The sequence below is a fragment of the Sinocyclocheilus rhinocerous genome, unplaced genomic scaffold (genome assembly GCF_001515625.1).
Source record: "Sinocyclocheilus rhinocerous isolate Xijiao unplaced genomic scaffold, SAMN03320098_v1.1 scaffold3027, whole genome shotgun sequence".
NCBI classification, from domain to species: domain Eukaryota; kingdom Metazoa; phylum Chordata; class Actinopteri; order Cypriniformes; family Cyprinidae; genus Sinocyclocheilus; species Sinocyclocheilus rhinocerous.
Genome location: NW_015634062.1, coordinates 24683 through 45623, shown reverse-complemented (window position 1 = coordinate 45623; position 20941 = coordinate 24683). Strand labels below are relative to the sequence as shown.

General features: G+C 33.8%; 4 protein-coding genes across 10 annotated transcripts in view; 1 reads left to right on the top strand and 3 right to left on the bottom strand.

The window, feature by feature from the left end:
* Positions 1-362: 362 nt before the first annotated feature.
* Positions 363-12261, top strand: LOC107745403 (ranBP-type and C3HC4-type zinc finger-containing protein 1-like). Of its 4 annotated transcripts, none has more exons than XM_016559269.1 (13): positions 363-393; positions 5132-5184; positions 5275-5419; positions 5517-5613; positions 5732-5930; positions 6018-6109; positions 7300-7473; positions 8233-8393; positions 8476-8587; positions 8681-8860; positions 8951-9049; positions 11348-11491; positions 11576-12261. In XM_016559269.1, the coding sequence occupies exons 2-13, from the start codon at positions 5148-5150 to the stop codon at positions 11654-11656; spliced, it is 1521 nt and encodes a 506-aa protein (XP_016414755.1). In that variant the 5' UTR covers positions 363-393; positions 5132-5147; the 3' UTR covers positions 11657-12261. The 4 variants fall into 4 exon arrangements, with proteins under 4 accessions (XP_016414755.1, XP_016414754.1, XP_016414753.1 ...); XM_016559268.1 differs by lacking the exon at positions 363-393 and adding an exon at positions 4104-4287; XM_016559267.1 differs by lacking the exon at positions 363-393 and adding an exon at positions 4104-4287 and having other exon boundaries at positions 5272-5419.
* Positions 929-1667, bottom strand: LOC107745404 (hydroxyacyl-thioester dehydratase type 2, mitochondrial-like). Its single transcript, XM_016559271.1, has one exon. It carries the CDS (start codon positions 1590-1592, stop codon positions 1092-1094), a length of 501 nt encoding a protein of 166 aa, XP_016414757.1. The 5' UTR covers positions 1593-1667; the 3' UTR covers positions 929-1091.
* rpp14 (ribonuclease P/MRP 14 subunit) lies at positions 1423-3808 on the bottom strand. 3 transcript variants are annotated; one of them, XM_016559272.1, is made up of 7 exons: positions 3703-3808; positions 3179-3299; positions 2978-3062; positions 2354-2430; positions 1994-2072; positions 1622-1694; positions 1423-1504 (listed from the first exon to the last, which is right to left on the bottom strand). In XM_016559272.1, the coding sequence occupies exons 2-6, from the start codon at positions 3250-3252 to the stop codon at positions 1623-1625; spliced, it is 387 nt and encodes a 128-aa protein (XP_016414758.1). In that variant the 5' UTR covers positions 3253-3299; positions 3703-3808; the 3' UTR covers positions 1423-1504; position 1622. The 3 variants fall into 3 exon arrangements, with proteins under 3 accessions (XP_016414758.1, XP_016414759.1, XP_016414760.1); XM_016559273.1 differs by lacking the exon at positions 3703-3808 and adding an exon at positions 3531-3696; XM_016559274.1 differs by having other exon boundaries at positions 1450-1531.
* A 2071-nt stretch (positions 12262-14332) lies between the features above and the next one.
* The window catches only part of tbc1d20 (TBC1 domain family, member 20), a 9772-nt gene continuing 3163 nt past the window's right edge, over positions 14333-20941 (bottom strand). For both annotated transcript variants that reach the window (XM_016559266.1, XM_016559265.1), the window contains exons 2-8: positions 20152-20337; positions 18769-18849; positions 18491-18677; positions 17209-17310; positions 16893-17034; positions 15069-15241; positions 14333-14994 (exon numbers count right to left, since the gene is read on the bottom strand). In XM_016559266.1, coding sequence (XP_016414752.1) covers positions 14736-14994; positions 15069-15241; positions 16893-17034; positions 17209-17310; positions 18491-18677; positions 18769-18849; positions 20152-20337 — 1130 coding nt within the window. In that variant the 3' untranslated portion in view covers positions 14333-14735. The remainder of the gene's footprint in view (positions 14995-15068; positions 15242-16892; positions 17035-17208; positions 17311-18490; positions 18678-18768; positions 18850-20151; positions 20338-20941) is intronic.

Genomic DNA, 20941 nt, shown 5'->3' with positions numbered 1-20941 from the left:
TGATATCTTGCTTATGTAAATAAAAACATATATGTAAAATGATTTATATTTGTATATAGTGCTTGTGATGTGTTCTTCTTGCAATAAAAATGAGAGAAAAAAGAAGTGACGCCATGTTTTAGTAAATACCCTCAAACAGGAAACCTCATAGGGCTCACGGCTAAATTCAATCATATTATTTCTTGTGGGGCTCGGAATAAAATGAAACTTCACAAAGTAACAAACAAACCATTTTCAACTTTATTTATGCACCTGTTGTTATGAATTTTCATTTGGCGTTTGTAACACAAGCGTTGCGTCTTTGCGAATCTGCTAGCAGTGAAGCTAAATGTTGTCAAGGGGACATCATGTGACCAGTCGGAGTAACATGTGACTCAATGTAAACAGCACTCGGTGAGTTCTCGTTTCTGTATTTATAGTGTGATTATTTCCATATAATGTACAAATATGAAGCAGTCAAACATTAGATTATAGTTTTCAGAAATACATATCATTGTTTGCATATAATGTACAAACATAAAGCAGAGCCAAATATTAAAACAAAGGTCTGAGAAAAATGTATGTATGCATGCATGTATATTATTAATATGGCATTAATATATACATGTAGGTATCATGTGTGTATTAGTTTTTCCACTAACCCAAAGAAAAAGAATGGGAAAAGTTAAAGGACCGAGAACAATGACAAAGGTTATTTGAAAAACTTGGGTTGAAGTTATACTGGGGAAAAGTTCAACTGATTTTGTTTGAAAGTTGACATTAGCTGGTTCATTTCATGTAATTTTACTACTGTTATGTTAACCTTATGATTTTTAAATGACGATTTTAAATAACTATTTGAAAGTATTCGAAAATGATCTCCTTTTTGAGGTTAGACACAGCCAGTTATTGCCCACACCAAACAATGAAGTCAAAAAGCTGCTTATTTTCTGACACTATTTTTATTCAAACAGCTGCTCAGAGAACAAAAAACAAGGAATATTAAATTTCAGAATGAGCGTAACATTTCAGAAGAACAAAAATAAGCAAGAAGAGCATTTAATTCCTAGGAGCACATAAAAAAACTGAACGGCAGCATTCACTCAAATTCCTCATGATTGTTGTGCGTCTTGTGGCATCATGACCATGACCTCTCCCTCCATGACCACCTTGTCTTTGACAACGCAGGAAACAGAAATAAAAGCGAAGGACATTTTGATCTTTTTGACCTCCGCTTCCGCCACAACCTCCTCTCCGATGTAGAGGGGCGCTGGAAAGCGTATTTCCTGGTAGAGAAACACGCATCCTTTGCCGGGCAATTTGGTCCCCAGAACTGCTGAGATCAGACCATTAATCAGCACTCCGTGAACAATAGGGGCCTCGAAAGAGGTTGTTTTGGCATATTCGGGGTCGAGGTGGAGAGGATTTGTGTCCCCCGTCAGCTCAGCAAAAAGTGTGACATCTCTGGCACTGAATGTTTTGTTTAGCGAGGCCCGTTCACCCACGTAAAGCGACCTGTGCCCTACTGTGAGGGATGCGGGAACCGTCAATGCTGAGTTGACAAAATGGTATACATTTCTGCTGAAAATACTTCTTCTGAGAAAAAATGTCATTTTTTCCAAGGTATTTTTTGTAGGCCCACCTCACAATGTCAACTGGTCTCCAAACTGAAGCTCACGGCTATTCCCGGACAACGCTAGCAAAAATGGCGACACCTGCAATGATAAATAAAAAGAAAATTAGAGTTGCATTTAACCCTTATGTCTGTGACATAGATTAGAAATTCAGTGGGGTTAACTAGATAAACAGCTGCCACAGTAACCGCCCATCAGCAATCGCAAAGTACACACAGTTTGGCTGACAGAATGCCAATGGTCACGTTAAAATTGTGTCTAGTCATTCCTGGCAGATTTACAATTGAGCCACAAGCTTTTTACTGACATCTAGTGCCAACAGACTGCAAACTCAGGGCAAAGTAAATGTTGAATCAGCTTCAACACTTGGGAAAACGTACCTGCATGACTCTGAATGCACAAGCCTCATTCTGATATGATCCCAGTAATGTTAATGCACTCCACAATTTCACCAGCCCGCTAAGATAAAGAAACAACAGAATATTAAGACTGAACATGATTAGACTGACAAAATGGGTTGGACAAATCCATAAGTGTTTATTAATTTCAGAAAAAAACGGTCTGCTCTGCATTTCAAACGCTAATTACTACAGAATTTTGCAATTAAAACGGTCCTAAACGTGAGCCCTGAGGGACACCCCAAGTTTCTCCATGTTTATAAACAGCTCTGTACCTCAAGTAAACCATGTTTAAACACTTTGGCCTAAATGTACGAGATTTGTTTTATGAGCATGTTTTACCTGTTGTACACTCTCAGTATCCCGGTCAGTTCGTTCTGATCAAACTTAAGCAAATCAAATGGAAAAGAAGCTCCAACCTGCCATACAGAAAAAAATCATTATACACAGTTAGGAATCAGGATAAAGTCAAAACAAATTATTTACTACAGCTCATATTATATACAACACAGAAAATGGTCTATGGACTGTAAAGAATATAGAAGAATTAAATTTTTTCTTTATTTTATTATTTTTCTTATATTTTATTAGTTTTCTAGTTATTTATATTTTTATTATATAAAAGACTTGATCATTAAAATATTTCATTCAAAATTAAAATATAATTTATTGACTAGCCTAAAGAATTTAAGTCATTTATTAATTATTTATAATTATTATTACATATAATTATTTTACATTTTGGCATCATTTATGATTAAATGAGCAATTCTCAATGTATTATGCTTATCCAAAATCTATTTTTGTGCCTGCTTCTACAAAAAAAATAATGAATTGTAGCAAACCAAATCGACATGAATCCTAATATTTCAAATTTCATGATGCATTGCATTATTTTGTAAAGAATCATAACTGCATTGTTACACTCTTAAATTGTAAACAAAGAGAGACATACTATGTGCTCACCTCTCCGTACAGGTCTTTAAGTCCACAGGTGATCAATTGTTTGAACTGTGCATCAGTAATATATTTGTTTCCATTTTCCAAAACTCTAAAAATAAAGAACGCCAAAGAAAAGAATTAAGTGGTTTGACCATTTAATGTGCACCATCTAAATATTGCATTAAAAATGACCAGATCAAAACTGACCTGTCTCATGACACTTACAGAGATATCTTCATATAATGGTAAACTGAAGCATTTTTGTACACATATCGCTCAAATTTTGAAGGTTCCTCCATAACTTGCAGTTTGACACTGAAATCTTTTCAAAAGGTCTGCGAGTATGCTTAAATGAAGAAAGATAAAAACTCATTAATTCATATCAATTAACAGTGCTGATTACTACAAGAATATGTCAAGATATGTCAATGCATACAAAAGCTGAGTTCCATATTCAATACGAATATAGTAACTATTCAGTAACAAGATATATGACAAAGCAACATGGTATAACCATCTGTCTCACGGTACTGTCGCAGTATTCTTTACAATGGTGAATAATTAGAGTATTTCACACATTTATGGAAGCTCCATGTCTTCCAGCTCACGTGCCAGCTGTTTATTAGCTTCTAACTCTAAAAACACTTATACTAGTAAGAGTCTCTAGCCGCTATGTAAAACAACATGCTGCATTTAAATATTAAATTAAACAACTAACTGTTAAGAGGTCAGAAAACAGATAAACGTACAAAATTACAGGTCGCGTTTGTCCTTTATTCACAGCATGCGCAGCGCCATGCGCCCTCTCGTTCTGTCAAATCTCGCGAGAACACTTCGATAAAAGTCACTAAATGAATTAAACAACAACAACAACAACAGGGAAATTAATTATTCATAACGTGATGACGGACAATATTTTTTTTTTCAAGACAGATTCAGCGAAAGCTAACATATTTATTGATAACTTTTTGTTAAAATACTTCGGTTTTTAGTTACTGGTATTTTTTATTTTCTAGTTCATTTTAATTCTTTGTATTTTTCTGCTTGTTTTTTTGTTAAAACTATTAGTAGTAGTAGTAGTATTTTATAGCATAAATGTTACAGTGAACTGAATTTCATCTGAGAATGTCTTCCGCATCTGTGTTTTATGAAGTTGCGCAATTCTCTGTTGAGACTTTCCTGACTGGAAACTTCCTGATACACTTCGTTTCACTTTTCATTTCTGTAAACTTCCCTGGTTTTGAGAAGAGCACGGATGTTTTGATCAACACTGTGTCGTTTAAAATACAAATACGAAAACGAAGAGTGTTTTAAATACTGTTATCCTATGTTTGGTAAGTTTATTTCCACATGTTTTTCACCGTCTCTGCTGTTGAGCTGAACGAGCGCTTGTTAAATATTCGTTTAGCTGGTTAAGTTGGTCGGTTACATAAAGGCTAAAAATATGTAGTACACTTTTATGTATTTTTATTGAGTCATTTCTATTATGATTTTATTTAAACTTACATGAACAAACACCTTGGTGATGATGGCATATATTTTAAACATTTCTGAGTGTAGTATTCTGGAATTGCCATTCAGTATGTTTGGTAACCATTCAGTACCACTGCGTATATAAAAATACCATGGTACGACCACAGTACTTTTTTAGATGGGGATTCAATATCTAAAATATCATGGTATTGCTTATGTGGTTTGGACATATACTTTATTATTATATTATATTATATCTAAATATATATTATTGTAAATATTTGTATTTATTATATTTTATAAAATATTTAAAAATATTTGATTATTATTAGTTATAATATATTAAATACATTAACTATTTTAAAAAATTGTTGCTCGAACTATTGTATTGCTTTGTTTTTTTTTTGTATATACTATAATTTACTATAGTTTTGGACATTTACTATAATATAAATTTGATATTTAATATTTATTTTAATAAACTTTGAATATATTTATTTAAAATATAGTAAATATTTAAAACAATTACATAAAACATGGTCTTTTTATACAATAATATATATTTACATATAATATAAAACTAATGTTTATATTTAAAATGTATTTTAATGTATAAAATAAATAGTTATTTATTACATTTTTAATATTTAGTCATTTTTCAAAAACTATATTAACTATTTAAAATAATATTAATTAATTTTTAAGGTTTCGAGGTTAAAGTATGGCTGCCCTAGATGCCTCTAGAAATATAAAAGAAGGTGAGTAAATGTATTATACAATAAATATATATATCATAAGACCCATTTTCAACACAGCAACATGTTAACATCACATCTTTGCTGTCTCAGCGGAGGACGCAGCTCAAATGCTGAGTGACGCCATCAACTCTAGAGACAAAGATGAAGCGACCAAATACCTGGATCAACTTTTGGATCTGAAACTCCCAGTGTGTGTCAAAATAAATCCTGAAGCGTACTCTGAAGACAGCATCAGGTATGCTGTTAGACTGGTTTAATTGCGGTGAGAAACACTTGTTGCTGGGGATCTGTAACTATGTGTGATGGTTTTGATTTGCTTTGTATGAACGCAGGTTGAGAGTAGGAGTGGCGGACGCCACATCAGACGCCCACATCCCAATAACAGTGATGGTACCAGTTTACATGACAATCTCAGAGCTGAAAGAAAAGGTAAATAGTGTTAGTGATGGACCTGAGAAGAAAATTCTTGTTTGACACCGAAACCCAAAATTATAGTTTAACTGGGGCCCTCATTTACATTTTAGTCATTTCGCGATTTGTTTTTCAGATCAGTCGTGACTATGGCTTTCACCCGGCCCTCCAGCGTTGGGTGATCTCGAAGCGTCTCGCCCAGGACAGGGAAACCTTGTATCATTATGGGGTCAGAAACCACGACGATTCTGCCTTCCTCTTCATCCTTACTGCCCAGGCTGCCAATCTGAGCCGGGAACAAGAGAGAAAAGAGAAAGAGGACAGACGGATTGATGGTATCTGGCCTATATTTCAGATTTTTTTAAAAAATAGATTGTATAATAAATAGGAGTTTACTGAAACGCATTTCTTTCTTAATGAAGATATAATCGGGATCATTGATTGTCCACCTCATCGGCCACCAGAGTTCATCGCCAGAGGAGCCAGTCGCCCTCCTCTACCTCCCAAACCTCAGGTCTGTCTGTCTGTCTGTCATTCTGTAGCTCTATCGTTCAATCTGTTGTTCTATGTATTGTTCTTTTTGTCTTTATATCTATATATCTGTCATTCTATTCATCATTTTATCTGTTGCTCTATCTATGGTTCTGGCACTCTATCTGTCACTTTATCTATCGTTCTTTCTGCTGCTCCATCATTCTATTTGTTGCTCGTTCTGTCTATAGCTCTAGCTGTCATTCTATATGACGCTCTATTGTTCTATCTTTCATTCTGTAACTCTATCTTTCATCTTTTCATTCATCTGTCACGTTCTCGGTTGCAGTCATTCTATCTGTATCTCTATCTATCGTTTTGTCGTTTTATCTGTTGCTCTATCTATGGTTCTGTCACTCTGTCTGTTACTTTATCTATCGTTCTTTCTGCCGCTCCATCATTCTATTTGTTGTTCTATATCGTTCTGTCATTCTGTTTATAGCTCTAGCTCTCATTCTATGTCGCTCTATTGTTCAATCTTTCATTCTGTGACTATACATCACTCTATCTTTCATCTTTTCATTCATCTGTCACTAGCTATCGTTCTCTGTTGCAGTCATTCTATTTGTAGCTCTATCTATCATTTTGTCGTTTTATCTGTTGCTCTATCTATGGTTCTGTCACTCTGTCTGTTACTTTATCTATCGTTCTTTCTGCCGCTCCATCATTCTATCTTTCATTCTGTCACTCTATCTTTCATCCGTTGCTTTATTTATCGTTCTCTGTTGCTCTGTCATTCTATCTGTATCTCTATCTATTGTTTTGTCATTTCATCTGCCACTATCTGTGGTTCTGGTGCTCTATCTGTCACTTTATCTATCATTCTATCTGTCGCTCTATCATTCTGTCTATAGCTCTTCTATCTGTTGCTCTATCTACTGTAGGTTCTATCTCTGTCACTCTAGCTATCATTCTATCTGTAGCTCCATCCCTTATTCTGTCTGTTGCACTTTCCATGGTTCTGACACTCTATCTTTCACTTTATCTATTATTCTGTCTTGTCACTCTATCATTCTATTGGTTGTGCTATCATTCTGTCGCTCTGTCTGTTGCTCTCTTATTCTATCTTTTATTCTGTCGCTTTATCTGACGCTCTATCTATCATTCTGGCTGTTGCTCTATCTATCTATCTATCTATCTATCATAATTCTAATAATTTTATTTGGTTTATAGTCGGGTTGGTCATGTCCTGGCTGCACGTTTCTGAATAAACCGACACGTCCGGGTTGTGAGATGTGCAGCACAGCGAGACCTGACAACTATAAAGTGCCTAACATATACCAGCTGGACGAGGCAGAAACCAGGAGACTCCAGCAGGAGGAACTCGCCAGCCTGCAGTACGAGCAGGTTAGCTGAGGGGACACAACATACTGGACTACAATGAACTGTTAGATTGGACTGTGAGATGAAAACCGCTCTAAAACACCAGGTTTACATCTGTGGAACAAACTGTGGAAATACCGAACGTTGTGTCTGCATCAACAAAGCTTTATTGTTTAAAAAGAATGAATGGAAAGTGAAAATGGGGAACATTTAGAGAGTCTTCATATGGATGTACTTTGCAGCAAAAAAAATTATAATTTGTTGTTAACTGAACTAGTAAACAAAAATGAATGTTTTAATCATTAAAGCAAACCTTAATTAATTTTATGCAAAAATAAAAAAATCCAAACGATTGCTTTTTTTTTTCTTTTTTTTTGGTGGAATGTGGATCTTAAAGGATCCTGTTGAGAATTTAAAGAAAAATCTAGATCTTTTGGTTCCCAATTAGTCCTTTGTATCTACCAATATGATAAAATGCTATAATAAATTAATAATGATTATATAATTATAAATATATCATTATTATTAATGAATATTATTAGGTATATAATAAATAATTGTAATTAGAGATTTTTTAGTAATTATTAGTTAAATTTTTATATATATATAAAAAAAAAAAAATGTAGAGTCCTATTAGATATTGTGTAATTTATAAATGATACACATATATTGTGTATATATCATGTAACTTTTTTACAACAGTGGCTTTTCCTGTTTTCATCTATTAATACTGCATAAAAAACTGAAATATAACACATGTGGCCTGTCCGTTTATTTATGTAGTCTGTTAAGGATGAACGGGAGAGGAATTTCCAAGAACTCCTGGAAACGGATTCCCGCAGTCTGGTGGGGAACGTGGATGAGCTGGATTGTGCCATCTGCTTTTGCACCACCATGCCAGGAGAGGGCGCCATGCTGAGAGAGTGCCTGCATAGCTTCTGCAGGTGCTGTGAGACTGTTTGTCAGTTAGCATAAACAGGAAGTTCCACTAAAGCACACTGAAATACAACTTTGTATATCCTACAGGGAATGTCTGAAGGAAACGGTTCTGAACTGCACGGATGCAGAAGTGGCGTGTCCTTATAGAGACGATGCTTATTCCTGTAACTGCAAACTTCAAGATAGAGAAATCAGATCAGTAAGATCTTAAATGCAGTATCATTTAACATTGAATTATTGAGGTTACCTGTTCACTTAATAAAACACACCAAACTTTACTGTTTCCCACCAGCTTCTATCCCAGGACGAGTACCAGAAGTTTCTAGAACTGAGGCTGAACATCGCAGAGTCCCGCAGTGAGAACAGTTACCACTGTAAGACGCCTGACTGCGCCGGCTGGTGCATCTTCGAAGATGACGTGAACGAATTCACATGTGACATCTGCAACGAGACCAACTGCCTCCTCTGCAAGGTGAACACAAAGTTTGTTTGCGTTTAGTTCACGTCTAGTTTGGAAATGCATGTAATGGTGACCTAAAGGACTGTGCATGTGCATGTCAAGGCTATTCACAAGGGAATGAACTGCAAGGAGTACCAGGACGACCTCCGTATTCGAGCGCAGAATGACGACGCAGCCCGGCAGACCACAGAGATGCTGGATGTAAGTGAAAATTTAATTAGTTCAACTTTTTTAGTTAATATTTGAAGTTATTGCAATTGTGAAACATCACCGACTAGGGATGGGAATTGTAAAGAATTTCCTTACCCATATTTCAGTTTTTAACAGTTCAACTAACGAATAAAGGAAATGCAATTTGCGAAAATTGAGACCATTATAATAAGTCATTTGGACTACACTGGTTGTGCTGTATGTATTTGATTGACTAAAAAGAGCTGATTCATGCGAGTCATTTGTTTGAGGATCAAACTATACTGGCAGTGCTGTCTGTGTTTGATTCACTGAAAAGAAATGATTCATTAGAGTAATTTGTTCAGGAATCAGACAGACGGTGCGTTCCAAACGGGATATATCGCCCTCCGAAGGGCACTTCGGAGTGAAAACAATCATGGCCGCCATATTGAAGGGTCGTTCCAAACCGAAGTGCTCAAAACTGGCCACTTCAAAGGGCCCTTCGGAATGAAAGATTTCGAAGGGTACAACTGATGGACACTTCGGGCTCCCATGATCCTTTGCATGATGACGGCGCCTCCGTGTGGGCACGTGATGACGCATAAGGGCACTTCAAGAAACAGTTGTTTGGTCCCCGACACCCTTCAACCCTTCGAAGCTCTCACTCCGGAGGGTAAACCTCTTTGAAGGGACTAGGGCGTAGGGATGAGCCCTTCCGAATGGAACGCAGGGTACACTGGCCGTGCTGTCTGTGTTTGATTCACTAAAAAGAAACGATTCATAAGAGTCACTTGTTCAGGAATCAGATAACATTTGTCGTGCTGTTTGGGTTTTATTTCTCAAATAAAACAGCAGATCCAAAAGAGTCATTTGTTTGAGGATCAGACTACACTGGCCGTGATGTCTGTGTTTGATTCACTAAAAAGAGCCGATTCATAAGAGTAATTAGTTCAGGAATCAGACTACACTGGCCATTCTATCTGTGTTTGATTCACTAAAAATAAAAAATTCATAAAAATTCATTTATTTCCCGAATAAAACAGCAGATTCAAAAGAGTCAGTTGTCGAGAATCAGACTACATTGGTCACACTGTGTTTGATTCACTGAAAAGAGGTGATTGATAGGAGTTATTTGTTTGAGAATCTGTTGTGTTACCAAAAATGAGATTATTTTAATGATTCATAAATATACAATAAAGAGAGCCGATTCATAAGAATCATTTGTTTAGTAATAAGACTACATTGGTTGCGCTGTATGTATTTCAATTCACTAAAAAGAGCTGGTTTGTAAGAGTCATTTGGTTGAGGAATCAGACTAACACTAGCTATGTTTCCATCACCCTGTTTTAATGTGCATTTTGAAGTATCGCATCCGAAATGAGAGATGGAAACGCCAAATAAAAATCCCTTAAATCGCAAAAAAGTTTTTACGCTCACTTGAGGTGACTTTTGACTTGGTTCATGCGAATAATGGAAGATGGAAATGCATTTGCCGAATAAATTCCTCCATGTGCATCAAAGAAGTCATGTGACTTTGCGTTATGGGACAGCAAATCCTGACTAACCAGTGGGTGGATCTCGTTCCACAGCATCTGAATTGTTGTTAATGTCATTCTGAATGCCCGAGCAAAGTCTGTCGTCAAAGTATTTATGTATAATTGCCTCCCAGAACTGTCTTACACGACTGCATTCCCAAACAGCAGGCATCCACCTCCGAAAGCAATTGCCAGAATTTATTGTGTTTCGGCACAAGTAATTTATTATATATGAAAATTATTATAATCAGTAGCTTCTCCTACTTTTGTTAGTGATTTATAGTGCCAGTTTATCAGGAAGTGACAATTTTGTTTTCTTTGACTCATTGGATGGAAATATTGCTTGTTCGCAAATGTTTTATGCGATATTCCAATTTTGCGCACAAGTTAAATTTGCAACTTTGGATGGAAACCCGGGTATGCGTTTGACTACAAAGAGATGATTCATAAGAGAAAAAAATAATTTGTTTGCGAATCAGACTACACTGGTCACACTATATATGTTCGATTCACTAAAACAGTCTGATTCAAAAGAGTCACTTGTTCGGGAATCATACCACATTGGTCAGACTGTATGTGTTTGATTCACTAAAAAGAGCCGATTCGTAAAAAGTCCTTGTTTGGGAATCAGGCTACACTTCTTGCGCTTTATGTCCGATTCCCTACAAAGAACCAATTCATAAAATTAATTGGTTCGGGAATCAGACTTCACTGGTTGCGCTTTATGTTTTCAATACACTAACAAGAATCAACATTAAAATATTTGTTACCTATTGACTGATTTCCTTTCCAGCAACTCCTGAAGAACGGCGAGGCGATGAACTGTCCCAAATGTCAGGTGATCGTCCAGAAGAAGGACGGCTGTGACTGGATCTGCTGTCTGATGTGTAAGACCGAGATCTGCTGGGTGACCAAACAAGCCCGATGGGGACCTCAGGTCAGACACTAAACTACATAAATCATTAGTTCAGTGATTCACAAACATCAGACGGCTAACCTGGACCTGGTTTTGGTTCCTCAGGGTGCTGGAGACACAACAGGTGGTTGCAGATGTCGAGTCAACGGAGTCCTCTGCCATCCACGCTGCCAGAACTGCCACTGAACACCGGCGGCATCGCTGAATGCTGCTGATTCAACAAGCAAAAACCTGTGCTACAGCAAAAAAACACTTACAAAACTCCTTAAAATAATCCAGGTGGGGCTGATGTGCAACATACAGTTTGCGATTATTGCTTTAATATGTTCGTTAAGTCTAGCCATATCACTGGCACATTAATCCAGATGTCTGTATTTAATTGATATGTTCTATGACTAAATATTCAGAACATGTTTACAAAATTAAAATATTTGAGGTTTCATGGGATAGTATAAACTGATGAAAAAGTGACATTTTTAAAATATATACGTGAAATGGTCTTAAATCACTACCATTTTCTGGCAAACTGATGCTCTGGGACTTTGTGCAATGATATAATAAGAGGAAAGCATTATTGTGTTTAAATCTTGATTTCTTTTAAGGCCATTTTTGTTTAGAATCCAAAGATTTTTTGTTGTTGTAATATCATAGCAAAATATGCAATATGGAACAATGAAGTAACAACAGAAGAAAACAACATATTCAAGATTAATTTAAATGTAGAAAAATGCAAGTTTGTAATCAAATGAGTAGTTGCGCCTTTTATGATAAATTAAAAATGCTTTATTATAATTACTGACATATCAAAATTAAAAATATTCCAATATTTTCTTAGATTCCATTTTTTATTCATGCTGAAGCATTTTTAGTATGTTGTTGACAATATTGTTTTCTTTACAATATTTTATGATTCAATAAGGCAGCTGGTATACAAAAATGGAGCTAATACAAATTATTTTATATATTATTTTATAATATTAAAATTCAAATAAACTCAATGTAAATAATAATTCACATAAAACCAACGCAGAATGTATCTCTTCTTTTTATTTAAACGTATTTAGCAACATGGTCAACTGTGACACATTAACTTGAGTGAACCAGAGACAACTTATGACAATCTCTCAAAGTGCAAAAAATAAGCAAGAAGCGTGTTCTTTAGTGCAAAATTAATACAAAATAAAAGCATAAACAGTAGCGCTGTGTGGATGGCAGCGTGTTATTTCAATAAATCATGATTCAAGAATGTTTTCAACCAAGCAGTGTTAGAATCCTGGAAAATATCCACTTGAATGTTACTCTGAGCTTAGAAGATGATGTTTAATGGAAACGATCAGCATTTAAACAACAAAAAACAATGTGCCATGATTCAACACCGATCTGGAGTTCAATTAGAGAAACTACCAAATTCACATTCAACGATTACACACTCCAGAATCAAGAAATCTCAAGTTTGTTCATCAGCTGAAGTTATTCAGAAGTGGTTTCAATTCCAGCTGAGATTCGTGAAAACGGCACGTTATGTACTAAGATCAGCACTTATCACAAAAATACTGTAATTAAGGTGATTCGGAGAGAAAAAAAACTGAAATGTAGTGAAAAATAACATACAAATTATGAACATAATAAGATGGTTCGTTAACTGCTTTCATAAATCGTTTCTTTCACAACTCTACATACACTTGACAAAAAACAATTCCTGCCCATAAGGGGTCCTGAACTAGATTCAATTTCCAATTCTACAAACAAGGGCTCTAAATATATTTTGGTCTCGATATATTAGTTTTTAATTTTTTTTATTTAACAAAGTACATGCCGTCTCAATCATGAACCACAAGTTGAGCAAATTTCTGAATACATTTCTAAAAAAGCTCTTGTGAAATTGTTGATTTTGAGTTTTTGTTTGAATGTTGTTTTTGTACGTGAATTTAAAACATAAATTGTCGCAAAAAGGAAAAAGCTTTACAAAGGATTTTTATATAAGCAGACTTGCGCAAACTATTATTGAATTTGGTTTGACAATTTATGGGAAAACATTTTTTTAAACACTGTACATAAATGTTGTTTTTGTACATGAGTTTCAAAGCAAAAACTCCTTTAAACTATTGTTATGTACATAGCTCACAAAAACATTCTTATGTAAACGGTTTGCATTCAGTTTGAATTTTAAAAGAAAATTTCTATCATTATTCAATTGTTGCATTCTATTTAGTGTGACAGTTTAGATAAAAACTGTATTATGAGCGATGTCCATACTAAATAGTTGATAAACTGTTAAACATATAATGTACATGAATTTTGAAAGAAATAGTTCCCCCCAAAATAAAAATTTGCTGAAATTTTACTCACCCTCAGGCTGTCCAAGATGTAGATGTGTTTGTTTCTTCATCAGAACAGATTTGGAGAAAATTAGTATTAGGCTACATCACTTGCTCACCAATGGATTCATTGCAGTGAATGGGTGCCTTCAGAATGAGAGTCCAAAACAGCTGATAAAAACAACACAATAATTTAAAACAGCTTCTGACCAAAATATGAGTCCATGATTTAAATAGTCCTGAGAGTCCATATTTATCTCCTGATAACACAACTTTTTCACTGGAGAAAGCAATATTTTGAATAGAGGACTCGAATTGTAGCTGGAAGCAACAGTTAAAAGTTAGTAAAAAACAGTTAAACACATCTTAATGGATTAGTTTCTTACAAACACACAGCTTTTCACTTCACAAGACATTAACTGATGGACTGGAGTGGTGTGGATTCCTTGTGGATTATTGTGATGTTTTTATCAGCTGTTTGGACTCTCATTCTGACGGCACCCATTCACTGCAGAGGATCCATTGGTGAGCAAGTGATGTAATGCTACATTTCTCCAAATCTGATGAAGAAACAAACCCATCTACATCTTGGATGGCCTGAGAGAGAGAATATTTGCAGCAAAATTTCATCTTTGTGTGAAAGACAAAGTTTTTAACTATATACACAAAAATGTGCTCAGATCGTGTTTCATATATGAGGCGTGAAGTGTACATACCTCCACTGTACATACAGGAAACATTTTTATCGTCTACTGAAGAAAGTGATATACTTTGCTCAATATCCGCACCTCATTCAATGGGGGAAAAAAAAATCTTGTTTAATTACAGTAACTACCCGCACAATATTTTATTTATTAGTCTGACAAGTATAAATACTTAAAAAAAAAAAAAAAAAGGCAAAATAACAATATTCAGTCCTCAAAACGAGATGCTGTGGTTCGGCTCCTTCACGGGAAGAGTAAGTCTAGTTTCGGAGCCCATTCCAGGGCAGAGTTTACCACGGCTAAAGCGGCGGCCCCCAGCGCCACAGTCAACCCCATGACCGCCAGACGCATGAAGCGGCGCGCCGTGGGCTGGACGACTGCTCCGCTTCCTCGCTGCGCCTCCAGTGCGTGCTGCAGCTCTTTCCGTCTCTGCCGGAGCACTGTGTCCGGACGCTGCTGCGTCGACGCCAGCTCGAAGTCTTTGAAGGTGGAGACGGCCGTCCTGGACAAAAGACAGTGGTTTGTGGGACATGTTTGTTGTGAGGAAAACGTTCAGAGCTAGGGAGATAGGCTTACAGCTGATTGCGCTCTCTGGCCAGCTCAGACGGAGGGAATTGGACGAACAGATCTCCGGCGCGGCTGATCAGCGTCTCGTACGGCAGGTCCTCTGGGATGCGGGACAGGAGATGGTGCATCATGGCCATGTCACACTCACAGTCCAACACCTCCTCCTCTCGATGCAGCACGATCTGAAAAGAGACAAAATGACGCTTGCTTTGAAATAGAGTCAGACTGTGCTCGAGCTTTTGGATTTCTACTGAATCTTATTATGTATATTGATAATGTAAAATCTCTCAATTTTAGTTATCCGTAGTCTAATGTGAAAATCTCACTGTCAAGTCGTTTTTAACATTTTCAAACATGACACTTTAAAACGGATTTTTCATGGTAGTATTAAAACAGATACTACTATTATGTAACTACTAACAAATTTGTATTTACAATTTACTTTACAATTGAAATATAATCTAAATTTATGCTACTACTAGAAAATATTTCATGAGAATAAGATTTTTGCATTATGGTAATTACAATGACAATTTTTAATGATTAAATATCTTATTTGTTTTATGTAAATGGGATTTTTTTATTATGATACAATCAGATTTTTAAATGGCAAATAATATCTAATGTTAAGTTACTATAAAAATAATAAGGTTTTTTTCCATTACAGTAATGATTTTTTTTATATATTAAATGATATCTTGATTTTTGTTACGTAATGACAATGATTTAATATTTTAATTCATAATTTTTTTTGTTAATCAAATTTTTTTTTTTTGCATTATGGTAATGATAATGATTCTTAAAAATATCAAACAATATCTTGTTTTATGTTAAGTTAATAATAATTTTTGTGCATTATGAGACTGACAATGATTTTTTTAAATATTAAATAATATTTCATTTTAAGTTACTCTAATGACAATGCGTTTTTTTGCATTACGGTAATGACATTAATTGTTTAAATATAAAATTTTATGTTACTTAATGATAATGAGTTTTTTTTTTGCATTATAGTCATAAAGTTTTTTTTTTTTTTAAATATTAAATAATATCTCACTTCATCCTACAGTAATAACAATGAGGTTTATTACATTATGGTAATGACAATGAGATTTTTTTTTTAATATTAAATAATATCTCACCTCATGTTACGGAAATAACAATGAGGTTTATTACATTATGGTAATGACAATAACATTTTTTAAAAATCTGAAATATCTCACTTTATTCTATAGAAATAACAATGATTTTTTTTGCATTATGGTTTTTAATACTATATAATATTTGATGTTACTGTAATGACAATGAGATTTTTTTGCGTTAAAGTAATAATGATTTTTTTTTTAAATATTAAATATCATCTCACTTCTTGCTACGGTAATAACAATGAGTTTTTGCATTATGGCAATGACAATGAGATTTAATTTTTTTTTTAAAAACCATATCTAATTTTACAATGTTAAATATTAAACCAAAATCTTAATGATCCTAAACTGGGCTGTTTAATTTTCTTTACACAAAATATTATTTCTTCTTTTTTTTTGATTTTGGTGGAATTTACTCTATATAAAGCTATTAGTATTTAGTCCCTGACCTACTTCTTGTCAAACATCAAAACTCCAGGTTTATGAAGACTGCAGGTGGCAGAACACAGTACTTTACTGTTCAAAAGACAAATAGTCTCGACATGAAAGAATGTGTCAATTATTTATTCAGATGGAACAACACAGCCTGATTCAGCCCTAAAAATAGCTGACCCACTTCTGCTGAACATCAGAAACCAGAGACTCAAAGCTTCAGAAGATGGTTTAATGGCGACAAACGGAAACGTACCACAGCAGCAAAGTAGATGGGCATGAGGGGATGGCAGGCCAGGAAGAAGTCATACAACCGAACCACATGACGGAAATCTGACAGCACGTGTCCGAACCAGGTGATGAGCCAGCTGAGGGCGAAAATGGTGCCGACCTCGGCTCTGCAGACAAAATAAAGACATTTATCTCAAACTATACAAGCCAATAAAGAACACCGGTCATCATTCTTTCAGGAGATGCTGTTAAAGTTACAGAATGATGAATGTGGTAACAAAAAAACAATCCAACCATTGTGCTTCAACATGCAGACAAACATCAAAACAACGTCTACTCACTGCTGCATGAAGTCGTACACTTCAGGGTTGACTCTCTCGATTATGGGCATCAGGTAGTTCAGGATGTGTTTGGTGTTGTCCATAGTGGGGTCCATAAAGTCCCTGTAATGTAGATTAAATGGATGAAAAATATCAACCAGACATTACAAACAAAAAAATCATTTCAAGACTGTCTATAATACAGTAACTGAAGAAATATTTTTTTCCCCCATTTATTTTCAGAATAAATGCAGAATAAATGCCCATACAAGAAATGTATAAATAAAATACGTATAAATATTTTCAAATGTAAATAGAATTGAATTATTTTAATTAATATTTAATAGGGATGCACCGATACCGATACTGGTATACTGGTATCAAAAAAGTGGTATCGGTGCATCCCTACTATTTAACAATAATAACAATATATTGATTGTTATATTTCAAACATAAATGAAAGATGTATCGAATGAATATAATTAAATTATATTGAATATATTGTTTGTACATTAAATTGAATAGGAATTCAATAATAATAATAATTATTATTATTATACATTTTAAAACTACAGTAATAAGAATGAGATTTTGTTAAAGGTAATTGTGCTTGATTATCTTGAAAATAATATCATAGGTTTTAAAATTTAAACAATACTGAATATAATTAAATTGTATCCAATACATTATATGTAGATTACACTTATTAATGATTAAATAATAATAATAATAATAGATATATTATATATTATGTACATAACATAAATATTTTAAAATAATGAATAAAAGTAAATTATATTTAATAAATGATATGTTCATTATATTTAATAATAATAATTGGTCATATCTAAAATAATGAATAATAATGATAATAATAATGAATAAAAGTACATTATATTTTGATTATATTTAATAATAATAATAATAATTTTTCACATTACAGTGATGCGAATGAGATTTTTTGGGGGGAAATAACTGCACTTCATTATCGTGAAGAAATAAATGTATAAATATTTCAAAATTTTAATAATAATAAATATAAATAAATAATATTGATTATATGCAAATTATATATACAAATAATAAAATAACAGTAATAATATTAATAATATTTGTTTTACATTACAGTAATCAAATTGCAAATTTTTGTTTGGTGGGAATTGCGCTTGATTATGCTGAACAATGTCAGAATTTTTTTTTAAAAGTCAAATTAAAAATAAAATAAAATAAAAATGTATAAATAAATCTCTTCTTGTCTGTGTTTTGGTAAAAACAAAATGTTTGTTTTCTGCTGCTGGCCCACCTGAGGTGGTGAGTGGAGAGTTTCTCCACCAGGGCAGTGGCGAGTCGTTCCCCCAGCACCAGCAGGAAGGTCACCACGATGTCATGGTAACCCTGATAATAGTGCAGCTGTGGGTTTTTCACCAGCACCCGCAGGATAATATCGGTCAGCTCCTCCTGAAGGCCTTCCCGCTGCTCGTCTGGCATCCCTGCGTCCGTCAAACACCGCAAACAAACAGAGAGCAGCTTAGACCCAGACTGAGAGCAGCTGCAGGTCAGATGGTTCTGCTCAGTGCTCACCTGGAGGGAAGCGTCGGAGGGATCTCTGAACATCTAGAAGCACTTGGTTGAAGTCCTTATTATTGTCTCTATCGACCGGCTCTGGAAATAAACACTAGATTTACATCTACAGTACATAGGTATGTTATTTTTTCCCCCTTTATCTGCATAAATTAAAGCGCATATTATAAATATGTAAATAAAAAATGTAAAAAATTATATTTTAAAATGTAAATAATAAATAATATAATTAAAGAATGTTTGATAAATTACATGTATATTATACATATTCATTAGTAAATAATAATATATTTATAACATTACAGTAATGGGAATGAGATTTTTGTTGAAGGTAATTGCAATTATGTATAATATGTATAAATATTTTACATTTTAAATAATAATATAATTTAATTATATTTAATAAATTATTTATAGATTAAATTGAATAATATTTGAATAATTATTTTTAATAATAATAATAATAATAATTATTATTATTATTATATTTTCCAAATTACAATAAAGAAAATAAGATTTTCAGTTGAATTTATTTAATAAATTATATGGAGGTTATATTTAAAAACAAATTAAATAATATTTTTCACATTACAGTGATGAAAATGCACTTTTGTTCAAAGTAATTGATTATCGTCAAGTTAAAAGATATAAATATTAAATAACAAAATGAAATTCTATTACTAAATAATTTGTATTTGTATATTTGTATTTTATTTAATAATAACAATAATAATAACACTAATAATAATAATAAATTTTTCACATTTCAGTGATAAGAACAAGTTTTTGCGTGAGGCAACTGCACTTGGTTATCTCAAACAAATAAAAGATGTATAAATATTTAAAGAATTATTAAAATAATACTTAAATTATAATTAATTGTAAGTAGATTATATTTAATAATTAAATAGGAATATTTTTTCACATTATAGTGATGAAAATTAGATATTTTTTGTTTGAGGTAAATGCACTTGATTATCTTGAACATAAATAAAAGAAATTAAAATAATATAATTAAGTTATAATGAATAAATTATAAGTAGATTGCATTTAATAATTAAATACGAATATTTTCTCACATTATAGAGATGATTTTATTGTTGAAGGTTTTTGTTGAAGTTGTGATTGATTACCTTGAACATGAATTAAAGATGTTAATATTGAAAATATTTTGAAAATTAAATCATATTTAATGCAATTAATCATATTTAATAATTATACAACGACTACATTTAATAATAATTAAATAATAATAATACTTTTTTCACATTACAGTGATGAGAATGAGACTTTTTGTTGTAGGAAACTGCATTAAATTATACATATTTTTTAATGTGTTTATTTTCCAGAAAGTGAGCTTCCTTTCATTTCGATCGCTCTCACCTAGTTGCTCAGGTATGTATTCCACAGACACGTTGAGCAGTCTGGGCCACACCTGGCGGCGGATCTCGTCGTTCAGCAGACCTCCTTCACTGATAGCCATGCGTCTCAGAGCGGCCACATCCACGGGCGTCGAGTTCAGCGCCTGCGAGATCTCCGCCATCTTCCTCTTCCGTCTGGACTCAGCATCTGTCAACATGACGAGCACGCTCAGCACCTGAACACTGCACTATCACGGGCTACATGCGCTTCGGCAGAAACGTTCACTGGAAAGGGAGAAGTTGACTAAGATCTTTCACCTTTCCCCTTCATTTGCGCAAGTGTTTCTTTTAAAACAGCTGTTCCCAGAGGAATGGCACGTTTAAAAGGCTTGATATTGTTTTGAAATGGAACTATTTTTGTCTGGCACACAAAATACAGTCACGTCCCAAACATCCGACGCAGTTCGTGTTAGTACTGTAACAGATTTACAGTACATAATGAGTGCACAGATATCTTATGCACAATAAATCCTTCAAAAATGTTATGAAGAGTGCTTAAGATATGAAATAATGAGCAGCACACCTTTAGATGCAAAAAATAATTCACAGGACACTCCCACAGAAGTAATTAAAAGGATTATGAGGCAGAAATTAATTATTCTCACACCCGGGGAAAAAAAAGTATATATACACATGCATAATTGTATCATTTATATATTTATATATAATTTATATTAATGTAATAACTGTTTTTTTTACATTAATCTATCTATCCATACAGAAAGATATTGATTTATATACATAATTTTTTT

Bases quoted from the DNA above. Each gene is read 5' to 3' on its own strand.
- rpp14 (XM_016559272.1), bottom strand. From the start codon at position 3,252: ATGGAGGAACCTTCAAAATTTGAGCGATATGTGTACAAAAATGCTTCA. The intron at 3,063-3,178 runs GTAAGTGTCATG...CTTTATTTTTAG, and splicing joins CATTATATGAAGATATCTCT to AGTTTTGGAAAATGGAAACA. The intron at 2,431-2,977 runs GTGAGCACATAG...TCTGTATGGCAG, and splicing joins TTAAAGACCTGTACGGAGAG to GTTGGAGCTTCTTTTCCATT.
- LOC107745404 (XM_016559271.1), bottom strand. From the start codon at position 1,592: ATGACATTTTTTCTCAGAAGAAGTATTTTCAGCAGAAATGTATACCAT.
- LOC107745403 (XM_016559267.1), top strand. From the start codon at position 5,148: ATGGCTGCCCTAGATGCCTCTAGAAATATAAAAGAAG. The intron at 5,931-6,017 runs GTATCTGGCCTA...TTCTTAATGAAG, and splicing joins AGAGGACAGACGGATTGATG to ATATAATCGGGATCATTGAT. The intron at 11,492-11,575 runs GTCAGACACTAA...TTGGTTCCTCAG, and splicing joins AAGCCCGATGGGGACCTCAG to GGTGCTGGAGACACAACAGG.